A 15,128-nucleotide genomic window follows, 5' to 3' on the forward strand; every position below is an offset into this window, starting at 1 on the left:
TGGCATTTTGTTTTAGGTGAGCTGACCTCTCAGTATTTCTGCAGTGCAAGCCTCGTAGTGGAGAATTCCCTCAATTTTTGTATGTCTGGAAGGGTTTTTATTTCTCCTGCATATCTGAAGGAGAGCTTTGCTGGATACATTATTGGCTGGTAGTTCCTTTTGTTTAATAGTTTGATATTTGATTCCACTGTTTTCTGGCTTGTAAGGTTTGTGCTGAGAAGTCTGATGATAATCTAATGGGTTTTCCTTAATAGGTTACCAACTTCTTTTCCCTTGCTGCCCTGATAATTTTTTCTTTGTCTTTGATTTTTGATAACTTCAATACAATGTGTCTTGGTGAAGGCCTTTTTGGGTTGAGATAATTGGGTGTTCTGTTGAATTCTTGAATTCCAAGCTCCAGTTCACTCCTTAGATTTGGGAAATTCTCATCTACTATTTGTCTGAAAATGCTTTCTAGTCCCTGCTCTTTTTCCTCGCCTTTGATAATGCCCATTACTCTTATGTTTCCTCTCCTGATAGTATCAGCTAATTCTTGTATTTCTCTTCCATTATTTTTCATTCTTTGATTTCTCTCTTCCTCCTTCTGATTTATTTCTAGATTTCTGTCTTCGATATCACTGATCCTTTCCTCCATTTGGTCGACTCTATTTCCCAAGCTTGCTATTTCATTTTTCAACTCTTGCAGAATATCTATTCTGTTATTCTTGAGTGTTTCAATCTCCTTGCCCTGCTCATCTAGTTGTTTTTTCAATTCTTGAAATTGTTGATATGACTCATTTCGGATCTGAGTTTTTCAGAAGTACCATCCTGAATTCTCTGTCATGTAAGTCGCGTATTTCTATGTCTATAAGCTTATTTTCTGGAGATTTTTCTCTTTCTTTCTGTGATACTTTGTCGCCTTAGTTGTTCATGGTGTTTAATGGACTATTTCTCAGCCTAGGCATTAATGGAAGTGTATTCTGTTGTTTTTCCAGAAAGAAGATTTATTATATAAAGGTCTCTCTTTAGCCTGCTGCAAAGAAGGTGCTTTTCTTTTGGTTTCCAGTAGGTAGTGTCTAAGCCTCTTGGATCCTTGCTTTCTATAAATCCTACATAATGTCTTTTTAATTTTCTTGTAGATTTAATCACACTTGCTACTCTCAGTTTCAGTCACTGTCAGTGTTAGTGACAGTTTCAGTAGCATTTGCTCAGATTCCCCTGGGGCTCCATGGTCATCAGTCTCGGAGGGTATAGGGGGAGGGCCCCTCTGGGTTGGTAGTTGGAGGCTGTCGTTCAGCCTTGGTTTTGCTACTGGGGGTTGGTAAAAATCAACTGTTGTTTCTCTGCGGTCCCATCCTGATTCTCTGCTTTCTGTCCTGATGACTGGGCCCTGCTGCTGGCTATGTAAAAGTCATATAACTTCCAGGCAGGGCTGTTCAGGGAAGTTGCCGCACCTTCTCCCCTCCCCCTCCACCTGCAGGGAGCTCCAGAGGCTGTGAGAGGTAGCTTCAGCCTCAGCAGCATTTGCTCAGATTCCCCTGGGGCTCCACGGTGTTCAGTCTCAGAGAGTATGGAGGGAGGGGCCCTCTGGGTTGGGAGTTGGAGGCTGCAGCTCAACCTCAGTTTTGCAACCGGGCCACTAAAAATCAACTGTTGTTTCTCTGTGGTCCGTCTCACTTCTCTGCTTTCTGCCCTGATGACTGGGCCCTGCTGCCAGCTGCGTAGAAGTCACAGCACTTCCAGGTAGGGCTGTTCAGGGAAGTCACCGCACCTTCGCCCCTCCCCTTTCTCCTGTGAGAAGCTCCAGCAGATGTGAGAGGCAGCTTCTTTATTTCTCTCAGTCCACCGCTTGACATCCGGGTTTCTGACCTGTGGTAGTTCTTATGCGCAGATCCACGTTCAGACATGCTGGTGTGCAATTTGTGTGTTTTTTGTTCAGTTCTAGATGTTTAGCTTATTGTTGTTTCAAGGGGAGAGATCTGAGGATGTCTCTCACTCTGCCATATTTCCCACTGTGTTAACTTTTTGTATGCACATATATTTTCATTTCTTTTCAATAGATACCTAGGAGTACAATTACTAGGTAATTTATCTCTTGCTAGTAAATTTATGTTTAATTTTTAAAGAAATTGTTAACTGATTACCCAAGTGATAGCACCATCTTACATTTCCCATCAGCGATGTACTTGGGTTTCAGTTTCTCAATATCCTCGACAATACTTGTTAGTGTCTGTCTTTTTTATTATAGCCTTTCTAACAGTTTTGAAATGATATCTCATTATGGTTTTAATCTGCATTTCCCTAATGACTAATGATGTTAAGCACCCTTTTATGTACTTATTAGCCATTCCTATATCTTCTTTGATTAAATATCTATTCAAATACTTACTCATTTTTATTATTGAGTTTTAAGTTCTTTATATATTCTGGATATAAATTCTTTATCAGAAAAGTGATTTGCAAATATTTTCTCCCAGTCTAAGGCTTGTCTTTTCATTTTCCTAATCTGAAGCTCAAAAGTGTTTAATTTTGATAAAGTCCAATTGGTTTATCATTTTTTCATCTATATATCATGGTTTTAGTGTTGTATTAAAAACTCCTATCGGTCAGGGTTCAACCAGAGAAAAAGAACCAGTAGATTATATATGATTGATATACCTACTTGCCCATCCATCCATCCATCCATCCATCCATCTCATTGCAATACGGGAACATACTTTGTTTCATGTCAATCTTTTTAGATTTATTGGGACTTGTTCTATAGCCAAGCATATGGTCTACTCTGGAGAATATTCCATGCATGCTTGAAAATAATATATATTCTGCTGTTATTGGGTGGACTAGTCTATAATTGGTTTATATTATTGTTCTAGTCTTCTATATATATCTTTACTGATTTTCTGTCTAGATGTTATGTCCATTATTGAAAGTGGGATATAGAACTCTCAAAATATTATTGTTGTCGATTTTTCCTTTTAATTCTGTCAGTTTTTGTTTCCTGTATTTAAAGACTCTGTTATTAGATACATATGTTTATAATTGTAATAGTTTCCTGATAAACTGACCCTTTTATCCTTATAAAGTGTTCCTCATTGTCTCTAAAACCATTTTTTTGTCCTAGTCTATTTTATCTGAGATTAGTATATCTTCTCCAACTCCCCTGTGGTTACTGTTTGCAAGGTTATCTTTAAGATGTGTTGCTTACAGTTGGATCTTGTGGTTTTATTTAAAAAAAAAAAAATACAATCTAGCAATCCCTGACTTTTAATTGGAATGTTTAATTCATTCGTATTTAATGTAATTATTGATATGGTTGGAGTTATACCTGCCATGTTGCTGTCTGTTTTCTATATGTCTCATATCTTTTTCCTCTTTTTCTGCCTTTTGTATTAATGTACACAGACATTTTCTAGCGTACCATTTTAATTCCAGTTTTTCCTATATTTTTGAAGTAATTTTCTTAGTGATTGCTCTAGGGATTGCAGTATACATATTAAATTATCACAGTCTGCTTCAGATTTGTACTAACTTAATTCCAGCAAAACAGACTCTGCTCCAATAACTCTACTCCTTTCCCCTGCTGTATTGTAATATGTATATAATGCATATGTTATATATGTACGTGTTATAAGACCAACAATAGTTTTATAAATATTGTTTTATATGACTGCCTTTTTAATCAGTTAAGAGAGGAAAAAGAAAAATATTTTTATTGTCTTTTATATTTACCTACATATACTGATGCTCTTTGCTTCTTTGTGTGAATTTGAGTTATTATCCTCTTGTGTCATTTCCTTTCAACCTAAAGGACTTCTTTGGTATTTCTTGTAAGGCATGTCTACTAGCAACAAATTCTTTCAATCTGCTTATCTGGGAATATCTTTATTTCACTTTCATTTTTTAATAGACTGTTTTTAAAGGTAGTTTTAGATTTAGAGAAAAATTGAGAAAATAATACAGAGTTCTATATTTCTCCCCATAGTTTTCACTGTTATTAATAACATTAGTATGATACATTTGTTATAATTAACAAATTAATATTGATACATTATTAACTAAAATCCATAATTTATTCATAATTATTTATTTTGACCTAATATCTTTTTTGTTTCAGGATCCCATTCAAGGTACCTGATTACATTTAGTTGTTACATTTCCTTAGGCTTTCTTGGCTGTGACAGTTTCTAAGACTTTTCCTTGTGTTTGATGTCCCTGACAGTTTTAAGGAGTACCAGTCAGGTATATTGTAAGATACCCCTTTATTGGAATTCTTTGATGTTCTTCTCTGTTTCTTTGCATGCCTCTTTTATGTTGAAAACTGGACATTTTAGATTACATATTGTAGCAGCTCTGGATTCCGATTCTTCCTACAACCTCCAGGGTTTGTTTTTGTTGTGTTTTTGTTTGTTTGTTTGGTTGGTTTTTAGTGACTTTCTTGGACTAATTTGATGGAGTTTGTCTCTCTCACAGCATGCAGCCACTGATATCTCAGCTCAGTTTTTTTCTATTTTCTTTTTGTTTTTATTTTTAAGCCTGAATTCCTTGGGGGTCACCTTTGCATCAGCATAACTTAATGGTAAGTCAATGACTGGCCACTCACTTAACCAGATTGACCCAATAAGGCTTCTATTCTTTGCTAATGGATCTGTATATGGGTTAAGAAAGCACTGTTTTAGACAATGCCCCTAATCAGGGGTTTTTCCAAGCTTTGTACCACATGAAATCAACCCCTTCAGGCAATAGAGCTGTCAATACTCACAGCCGGCGTCACTCTAGTAGAACTAATAGGTCATGAGTTGGGGAGTTGGAGATAGGGGCAGCTCCAGACTAAAACATCAAAGACTTCCACTTCTTCTCTCACTGAGGTTCAGTAATTTTTCTTGAATAAATGCTTTTAAATTTGTCATGTGCCTTTGGTCAATTTCCAAAGTCCTAAAATGGTTATCTTGGGCAGTTTTGTACAGTATTGTAATTGCTTCTCATTCGGCCATTCTGGAAATTGCTTCAAATGTTTTACTTTAGTTTGTTCTTTGTGATCCTTTTGAAAGAACCAAAGTTAGCTTTGACTCAGAAAAAGGAGCAAAGAAAGATAGGAACCCAAAAAAGAAAATGGAAAGCACCAAGCATAATCGAAGCTAAAGGAAAATTTTGGCTTACATTGTGTCTAATCCCAAACTTATAATGGAAGGTAATTTGAGGTCCTAGCTGAGTTCTCCTAAATTCTGGAAGCAAAGTTCTATGTGGTTGTGGAAAAAGTTATTCTTTTATTTTAGAGCCGAAGTTTCCTGAGGAATCTTTATCCTATAGCTATCTGTTAATTCAGGCTAACTTCCTTAGGCTTAAACATAGATAGAACACAACACAAAATAAGAAATACAATCTCATCTTTTGTTTTTTACTTTTAGCATCTAGAGGTACTCTATGGAAATCTTGGAAAGAAAGAGTTATAAAGCGACCTGCAACAGCCCATGCTTTAAGACCAGATCAGATGATTAGTGATGAATTTGCAACAAATACAAAGGTTTCAGAAATCCAAGGTATGCTACAGGAACTTGTAGGTACTGCAATGTTCAATAAATTGGAAAACAATGCTATTAAATATATATCATCAACAATAGCAAACCTTTCTAAAGCATTGAGTACACTAAATGATGAAGTAAAAGTTATTAACCTCCAAAGTGCCAACATGTATGTAAGTGAGACAAGTGAAAGAGAAAAAGAGCTCTCTCTGAAGATAATAGAAGATCTCAGTGAAAAAAATGAAATGCTTCAGCAGAAACTTCAAGATGCAGAAGAAAAATGTGAGCAACTCATTCGATCCAAAGTATCTATAGCTTCTCCCACATCAACCTTGAAAATATTATCTGAGCTTTCTCCACAGACATCCACGCCCATTAGCAAAGCTGATAAAGAAGACAGTATGGACAATATTTTGACCAAAGAATTAGAAACTATTGTTGATGAGGCCCAAAGAAAAGGGACCAAAGACTCGGGGATCAAGTGGGACTCAGCTGTTTTACATACAGCCCAAGTTGAAACGACTCCAGATTTAACTGAAGAGCAATCCCCTTTACCTGAAAAAAAACAGAAAACACCTTCTGAAGATATCACTGAAGATAAGATATTACTGAAAAAAAGTGATGTCCATCAGAAAGATGGAACTGACCAGTATCAATCACAGAAAAGAAAGCATAAAAAAGTACCACGTGTACATGAGATTTCTGGATCAAGTATGGGTGGAAATGAAGGTAAACAGATAGTCTCAGAGACCAAAGTTGACTACCACTTTGAGCAAAAAAAACTGGAAAAGAAAAATAAAGAAATAAAATCCTTTTCTGAAGCCAAGTCAAAATCATCCATTGAATCAAAAGGTCAACATGTCCCTGCTGATTTCCCTTCTACTGACACAAACAGCCAAGGTGGCAAAAGTGGAGCACGTAGTACATGGGAACAACCAAGGATGGTCAAAGCAGAATATTTACTTAAGAAAAGCCAAATTTCTTCAGAGGATAAAAAGGAGCCAACCACTGAATCAACAGGCAAAGAGAGCAAAAGTGAGAGGGACAGCCAAGCGGAACCATTCGGGTCAGTCCAACTTGATTATTCCTCTGAGAAATTAAAAGCAAGAGGCAAGAAACATCAAAGCTATTCAGAAACTACCACAAACAAAGAATTAACTGGAGAGGACACATCATTGTTTACCAAGAAGTTCAAGTCTCATGAACGTGTTAAATCAAAACCTAGGATAACTAAAGAGACTTCAGAATCTACCAGATCTCTAGGAAGTTCAGATGACAAAAGTCAACAGAGTAACCTAGAAGAATTTCAGAAAGCCATAATGGCTTTCCTGAAAGAGAAAACTGATAACATAAGCAAGCCTTTGGATAAAAAGACTGCACCAGAAAAGCAGTTACTATTAAAAAAAGCAGAAGTTGAAAACTTAGAAATTATAAAGGCAAAAATGGATGAATATTTCCAAAATGTGGCTGAAACTGTAACAAAAATCTTGAGAAAATACAAAGATATAAAAAATGCACAACAAGTTGGAGAGAAAGCTAGGAAACAAAAAAAGGTAGTCTCATTTAAGCCAGAATTGCATTTTCAGAAGCCAATTAGTGCAATGTCTGAAATTAACACCTTACTCTCAAATGAGAGCATGGACCCAGCAATTCGCAATTTAATAGAAATGATCTTGACTGAAATAGAAAGTGAAAGAGATGCTCCAGTAATCTCAGTAGCGGAGAGAGACCACAAGGAGAAGGAAAAACAAAAGCAGAAGGAATATTTGAAAGAGGGTCAAGAAAAAATTTTTGATATGAATCTTAAACACCACTTACAAGAAGAAAAGAATCTCTGGAAGAAGAGACATGAGATAATAAATAAGAACATGGAGAAGGAAAATGCATGGCTCCAGATGGAGAGAAAGCAAGAACAGAAACAAAATCAGTGGCAGGATGAAGAGATAAGGAAGGAACAGCAAAAACAGAGGATGCAAAAGCAGATTGAGCAAAAGCGAATGGAAGAGGAGGAAGAGCAACAAAATCAGTGGCAGGATGAAGAGATAAGGAAGGAACAGCAAAAACAGAGGATGCAAAAGCAGATTGAGCAAAAGCGAATGGAAGAGGAGGAAGAGCAACAAAAGCAAAAGGAGCAGCAGCTGAAAGCACAGGGCCAAAAAGTCAAAGAGCAAGAGAGGCCCTTGGAGAAGGGACAGCAGATGGGGCAGGTTCAGAAGGAAGTGAAACATCTGGAGCCGGAAAGCAGTCAGAAGAAAAAAAAGAAGAAGCCAATGAGCAACGTAGAGGACCATGAAGGGTGGCAGAAAAAAGCAAAGGATCGGATGAAGATTAAGGAGGAAAATTCTAAAGACCTAAAAAAGATATTCAGCCATGCTTCAGTGACATTGTCTCCCAGGTGGAAGAACATATGGAATGATGTATCCCAGTTACACAAAAGGAAAGAGTTCCAAGTGAATCTTGAGACAAAAGAGATTCTTTCTGATGAAAAGCACCCTATACCAATTACTTCTCCCACCTCCACACAGTCTTCCTTACCTGGGCCCTTTCCTATTCTTGAACAGTCTCCCACAAAATCCATCACTGTCATTCCTGAGAAAACCAAGGCACTGAAAATCACTCCCACCTCTGAGCAGGCCCAGAAACTGGGGAGGCTTTTCACCCCTGAGCAGGCCCAGGCACTTGGGATCCCTATCCTCTCTGAGCAGACCAAGGAACTGGGGATCCATTTCACTCCCAAGCAGGCACAGGCACTGGACATCACTTTCACCCCTCATCAGGCCCAATCACAGGGTATCACTCTCACTCCTCAGCAGGCTCAAGCACAAGGGATCACTATCACCCCGGAGCAGGCCAAGGCACAGGGTATCACTGTCACCCCTCAGAAGGCTCAGACACTGGAGATAGCTCTCCCTCCTCAGCAGGTACAGGCACAGGGGATCACTCTCACCTCTCAGCAGGCTCAGGCACTGGGGATCACTCTTACCCCGCAGCAGGCCCAGGCACAGGGGATCACTCTCACTCCTGAGCAGGCTCAGACACTGGGGATCACTCTCATCCCTCAGCAGGCCCAGACACAGGAGATCACTCTCACCCCTGAGCAGGTTCAGATACGAGGGATCACTCTTACCCCTGAGCAGGCCCAGGCAGAAGAGATCACTCTCACCCCACAGCAGGCGCAGGCACAGGGGATCACTCTCACCCCTGAGCAGGCAAAAGCACAGGGGATCACTCTCACCCCTGAGCAGGCAAAAGCACAGGGGATCACTCTCACCCCTGAGCAGGCAAAAGCACAGGGGATCACTCTCACCCCTGAGCAGGCAAAAGCACAGGGGATCACTCTCACCCCTGAGCAGGCAAAAGCACAGGGGATCACTCTCACCCCTCAGCAGGCAAAAGCACAGGGGATCACTCTCACCCCTGAGCAGGCAAAAGCACAGGGGATCACTCTCACCCCTGAGCAGGCAAAAGCACAGGGGATCACTCTCACCCCTGAGCAGGCAAAAGCACAGGGGATCACTCTCACCCCTGAGCAGGCAAAAGCACAGGGGATCACTCTCACCCCTGAGCAGGCAAAAGCACAGGGGATCACTCTCACCCCTGAGCAGGCAAAAGCACAGGGGATCACTCTCACCCCTGAGCAGGCAAAAGCACAGGGGATCACTCTCACCCCTGAGCAGGCAAAAGCACAGGGGATCACTCTCACCCCTGAGCAGGCAAAAGCACAGGGGATCACTCTCACCCCTGAGCAGGCAAAAGCACAGGGGATCACTCTCACCCCTGAGCAGGCAAAAGCACAGGGGATCACTCTCACCCCTGAGCAGGCAAAAGCACAGGGGATCACTCTCACCCCTGAGCAGGCAAAAGCACAGGGGATCACTCTCACCCCTGAGCAGGCAAAAGCACAGGGGATCACTCTCACCCCTGAGCAGGCAAAAGCACAGGGGATCACTCTCACCCCTGAGCAGGCAAAAGCACAGGGGATCACTCTCACCCCTGAGCAGGCAAAAGCACAGGGGATCACTCTCACCCCTGAGCAGGCTCAGGAACAGGGGATCAGTCTCACCCCACAGCAGGCTCAGTCAATGTGGATGACTCTCACCCCTCAGCGGGCTCAGGCACAGGGGATCACTCTCACCCCTCAGCAGGCAAAAGCACAGGGGATCACTCTCACCCCTGAGCAGGCTCAGGCACAGGGGATCACTCTCACCCCTCAGCAGGCAAAAGCACAGGGGATCACTCTCACCCCTGAGCAGGCTCAGGCACAGGGGATCACTCTCACCCCTCAGCAGGCAAAAGCACAGGGGATCACTCTCACCCCTGAGCAGGCTCAGGCACAGGGGATCACTCTCACCCCTCAGCAGGCAAAAGCACAGGGGATCACTCTCACCCCTGAGCAGGCTCAGTCAATGGGGATCACTCTCACCCCTCAGCAGGCTCAGGCACAGGAGATCACTCTCACCCCTCAGCAGGCTCAGACACAGGGGATCACTCCCACTCCTGAGCAGGTTCAGACACGAGGGATCACTCTCACTTCTCAGCAAGCACAGGCACAGGGGATCACTCTCACCCCTGAGCAGGCTCAAGCACGAGGGATCACTCTCACCCCACAGCAGGCTCAAGCACGAGGGATCACTCTCACTTCTCAGCAGGCACAGGCACAGGGGATCACTCTCATCCCACAGCAGGCCCAGGCACAGGGGATCACTCTCACCCCTCAGCAGGCTCAGGCACAGGGGATCACTCTCACCCCTCAGCAGGCTCAGGCACAGGGGATCACTCTCACCCCTGAGCAGGCTCAGTCAATGGGGATCACTCTCACCCCTGAGCAGGCTCAAACACGAGGGATCACTCTCACTCCTGAGCAGGTTGAGACACGAGGGATCACTCTCACTTCTCAGCAGGCACAGGCACAGGGGATCACTCTCATGCCACAGCAGGCCCAGGGACAGGGGATCACTCTCACCCCACAGCAAGCCCAGGCACAGGGGATCACTCTCACCCCACAGCAGGCCCAGGCACTGGGGATCACTCTCACCCCTGAGCAGGCTCAGACACAGGGGATCATTCTCACCCCGCAACAGGCCCAGGCACAGGGGATCACTCTCACCCCTGAGCAGGTTCAGACACAAGGGATCACTCTCACCCCTCATCAGGCTCAGTCAATGGGGATCACTCTCACTCCTCAGCAAGCACAGGCACAGGAAATCACTCTCACCTCTGAGCAGGCTCAGACACTGGGGATCACTCTCACTCCGCAGCAGGCCCAGGCACAGGGGATCACTCTCACCCCTCAGCAGATTCAGACACGAGGGATCACACTCACCCCTGAGCGGGCTCAAGCACAAAGAATCACTCTCACCCCTGAGCAGGCTCAGACACTGGGAATCATTCTCACCCCGCAGCAGGCTCAAGCACAGGGGATCACTCTCACCCCTCAGCAGGCTCAGGCACTGGGCATCACTCTCACCTCTGAGCAAGCCCACATACAAGAGATCATTGAGCATGCCCAGGCACAGGGGATCACTCTTACCCCTCAGCAGGCTCAGGCACTGGGGGTCACTCTCACCCCTCCGCAGGCCCATGTACAAGGGATCACTGTCACTCCTGAACCAGCCCAGGCACAGGGGGTCACTCACACTCCTCAGGAGGCTCAAGCACTAGGGATCTCTCTAACCCCTCAGCAGGCCCACATACAAGAGATCACTGTCACCCCTCAGCAGGCCCTGGCCCAGGGTATCACTCTTACCGCTGAGCAGTTCAAGGCATTGGTGGCCACCCTCCCTCCTGAGAAATCCCAGGATGTGGGAGTCATACTCACACACAAGCAAGTCCAAGCATCAAATGCTTCTCTTCCTCTTGAACAAGACTGGACATTGAAGGCCCCTATTACCCCTAACCAGGGACAGACATTAAAGCCATCTGTCACTTCAGAACAGACCTGGGCAATGCAGATTCCCATAACTACTCAAAAGGCCAAGATAGTTGGGGTCCCTATCACCCAAGGACAGGACGAGGCATTGGGAGTCACTATCACACCACAGCAGACCCAGGCAATCAAAGACCTTCTTACAAAACAGGCACAGACACTGGCATTCGCTCTTACTCCTGAGAAAGCACGGACTTTAGGTATCACACATACCCATGAACAAGCCCAGGCAGTGGGTATCACTCTCACCCCTGAGCAGAAACAAGCATTGGGGGTCCCTCTTACCCTTGACCAGGCTCAGGCATTAGAGACCTCTCTCACTACAGAACAGGCCCGGAAATTGGGGGTCTCTATCACTCCAGAAATAGTTCAAGAAGTATCAAACGCTCTTATTCTTAATCAGAACCAAAGGTTGGGCATCATTCCTTCTCATGAACAGGCTCAGGCATTTGGCACTTCTTTTACTCTGAATCAGCCCCAGGCATTGGGAATTCCCATTACTCCCCCAAATATGTGGGTGTCAGCTGTCACTCTTACCCCTAAACAGACCCAGGCTTTGGGGGTCCCTCTCACTTCAGATAAAACCCATGCCTTAGGATCTCTCCTTACCCCTGAGCAAGTCCAACCTTTGAGAGCCTCCTTCACCCCAGGACAGGCCCAGCCCATGGGTATTATTCACATGTCTGAGCAGGACCTAAAATCAAGAGTTCCTCCCATTAATGAGCAGTCCTCACAACTCTGGGCCGGTCCTCCTTCAGGACATACCCTGGGACTTGGGATCTTTTCTATTACTGATGAATCCAAACCAAGTGCTCCTCACATTCCTAAGCAGTCCCCCATATCAGCTCCTTCCACTCTTAGGCCATTTCAAGAATCAAAGGCTTCTCTCCCCTCTGGGCAACGCATTACATCAATAACTAGGCAGTCTCTGGTATCATCTGCTCCTATGGCTGAAAAGTCCTCTATATTTGAGGTCTCTTCTATTCCTTTGCAGATATCAAGGTCTCCTCTTACTCAAGCCCTCTTTGTCCCTGAGAAATCCCTAGGAATGGGGATTCCTTCTGATTCTAGGAAGCTTCTGGCACCACAGACTTTTCCTTCCTCGAGTCAGACCCTAGTTTCTAAGACTCAATCCACCTCTGTGCAGGTCCCAGCACCAGAGGTCCCTCCCACCACTGGGACGCTCCCAATATCTGGAGCTCCTCTCACTTTAGGGCAGCCTCTTGCACTGGATTCCCTTAGCTCTAGGCAGTTCCTCATATCTAGGGACTCTCTGACTCCCCAATTACCTCTGATATCCAAGGCCCCTCTTGACCCTAGGCAGCCCCTAATATCTGCAGTCACACCCACCTCCTCACGGATTCCCAGTCTCTGGGATCCTCTCTCTCCTAGGAAGCCCCTGGTTCCTGGGGTGCCTTCTATCCCTGAAGAGCTCATAGAATCTGGACACTTAACTCTCTCTGAGCAACCCCAGGCATTTCAGCCCCCTGCCACCTGTGAGCAATCTCCCTACCTACAAGCCCCTTCCACCCTTGGGCAGCATCTGGCACCATGGACTCTTCCTGAACAAGCTTTCCCACTATGTATCCCTTCCACCTCTGGGCATCCTCCAACACTATGGGCCCCCTCAGCCCCTGGAAAACCTCAGAAAGATTTTTCCTCTTCAGTTTCTAAGAGAAGTAAGGAAAGATTGGCAATTATTTCTTCTCTGAAATCTAAAGCAGCATTGGTCCACCCTAGTGCTCCAGATTTTAAGATACCTCAAGCACCTTCCACCACTAAGAAGTTCCAAATATCAGAAATCTCTGACACTTCAGAAGAAATCCAGATACTCTCCAATCCTTTTGTCACAGAACAGTCCAGAACATTTCAGTCCTATCTCACTAATGATAGGACTCCAGTATTACAAACCCCTTATATTGATGAGGGGGCCCTTCCCACTCTCATGAAGCCTATAACATCACTACCTTCTCCTACTACTAAGCTACCCAAAACATCACAGATCTCACCTTCTGAATGGGACCAGAAATCCCGATTTCCCCCTATAAACAAGCCCTGCATACTGACTTCAGTTTCAGGTACGAAGAAACCCAAAATGATGGTACCCCCGTCCTCTCCCCAAGAGCTCAAAGAGCAGAGGTATTTTGTTGATGTGGAGGCTCAGAGGAGGAACCTGATACTCTTAAATCAGGCCACAAAAACTTCTGGACTCCCTTCAGAGCTACATGCAACAGCTAAAAACCTCATAATTGAAACACTTCATACAGACACAGTTCGGCTGGGATACCTGTTCCACAAGTACATTGCTTACAGGCTGATCCAGCGTGCAAGGTAGATATAACTGTTACATGTCCAGATTTCTGATTTAGTCCTGATTTCAAATATCCTCCCTCACTGCACTATAAGTATATATATATTTGTCAGATTAGATGTTCTAAAAGATTCTCTTATGGAAGATCTATGGGATGGAAGCCTGTTTAAGATAGCAAAAGGAGATTTTTTTAGGAAATAAGAAATGTTATATAACATGATCCATTTCATTTATTTACATCTCTAGCAGAGAGGCTAAGATAAATTTTGTGGATCATAACTGATCTCCAAAAGATCAAATTCAAAAGTTTAGAGATGCTTCCAGTTATTTCGAATTTCTTAGATCATCTTGGGTTCACCAGAAGATGTATGGTTCTTAAAAAGGGAGATGGCAGGTGATGTATAAGGTGTTGTCACGGCAACTTTGGTGCTGGAGTGGAGGAAAGAGGTCCAGGTCCTGATTTTTAAAAACTGCAAATATCAGAAATAGGTCAGGGAAAGTGACAATTGGCCTGCCATCCTTAGCATTTGTTTTTGAGTTTACCTATTTTTTAGGGGAAATTTTTTAACGTTTAACTAAAGAAGCCAATTAAAAACTATAATAGAGGAGGTTATCATTAATTATGGGAACAAGTATGTTATTTATTCAACAGATATGTGTTGAGTGCCTACTAAGTGCAAAACACTGTTCTAGGTACTAGGGATGATGTGAATAAAAGTACCCTGTTCTCATGAAATTTACATTTTTGAGGACAGAATTCCCTTGGGAACTAAGAATTCTAACAAGGTCCAAAAGAAAGACTTATCCAAGATATAATCAGAACTTTTAATTTCAAAGTTTAAGTAATCTGAGATTTGTTGCAAAATGTTTTATTCTATACCTGTCTTTAGTTTTCTCTTTCCAGACTGAATATTCCTAATCTTTTAAATCTGTTTTTACAGTTTGATACTTTTATCCACTTGAGAATTTTAAATAACATGTTCCTGGTCATTCTCTAGTTTCCTTATATCTTTTTTCTTTTGTTATATTTAAAAAAAAAATAGTACCTTTGCCTGGTACAATATTTAAAATATACAAATGGTAGAGTGAAAAGTCTCCTTAATAGTCCTATCCCTGGCCAGTAGGGCCCTTCCCCAGTGCTACTAATGTATGTTTATCCAGAAACATTTTCTGCATATGTAGAAAAGTACATAAGCTCTTTTATTCTCCTTTTACATATTTTAAAGTTATGACATTTGATTTTTTTAATAACTTAACTTAGATATTAGGTATTAGATAACTTGAGTATTAATATATAAAGAGCCTATTCATTGATTTTATAGCTCCATAGTATTCAGAGTCTTGATTTACCAGAATTTACTTAATCTCTGATGGATATTTATGTTGTTTTCAA

At 43.0% G+C, this 15,128-nt stretch overlaps 2 protein-coding genes across 2 annotated transcripts in view; one reads left to right on the forward strand and one right to left on the reverse strand.

The window, feature by feature from the left end:
- The window catches only part of LARP4 (La ribonucleoprotein domain family member 4), a 151,698-nt gene that overhangs the window by 91,372 nt on the left and 45,198 nt on the right, over positions 1-15,128 (reverse strand). The gene's annotated exons all lie outside the window — the stretch shown is intronic.
- Positions 1-15,128, forward strand: part of FAM186A (family with sequence similarity 186 member A) — a 50,727-nt gene that overhangs the window by 26,704 nt on the left and 8,895 nt on the right. Inside the window, exons 4-10 of the mRNA XM_015593146.2 lie at positions 5,385-8,080; positions 8,432-8,599; positions 9,356-10,363; positions 10,400-10,945; positions 11,906-12,053; positions 12,279-12,639; positions 12,745-13,755. Coding sequence (XP_015448632.1) covers positions 5,385-8,080; positions 8,432-8,599; positions 9,356-10,363; positions 10,400-10,945; positions 11,906-12,053; positions 12,279-12,639; positions 12,745-13,755 — 5,938 coding nt within the window. The remainder of the gene's footprint in view (positions 1-5,384; positions 8,081-8,431; positions 8,600-9,355; positions 10,364-10,399; positions 10,946-11,905; positions 12,054-12,278; positions 12,640-12,744; positions 13,756-15,128) is intronic.

Source organism: Pteropus alecto, unplaced genomic scaffold, assembly GCF_000325575.1.
Source record: "Pteropus alecto unplaced genomic scaffold, ASM32557v1 scaffold196, whole genome shotgun sequence".
Taxonomy (NCBI): domain Eukaryota; kingdom Metazoa; phylum Chordata; class Mammalia; order Chiroptera; family Pteropodidae; genus Pteropus; species Pteropus alecto.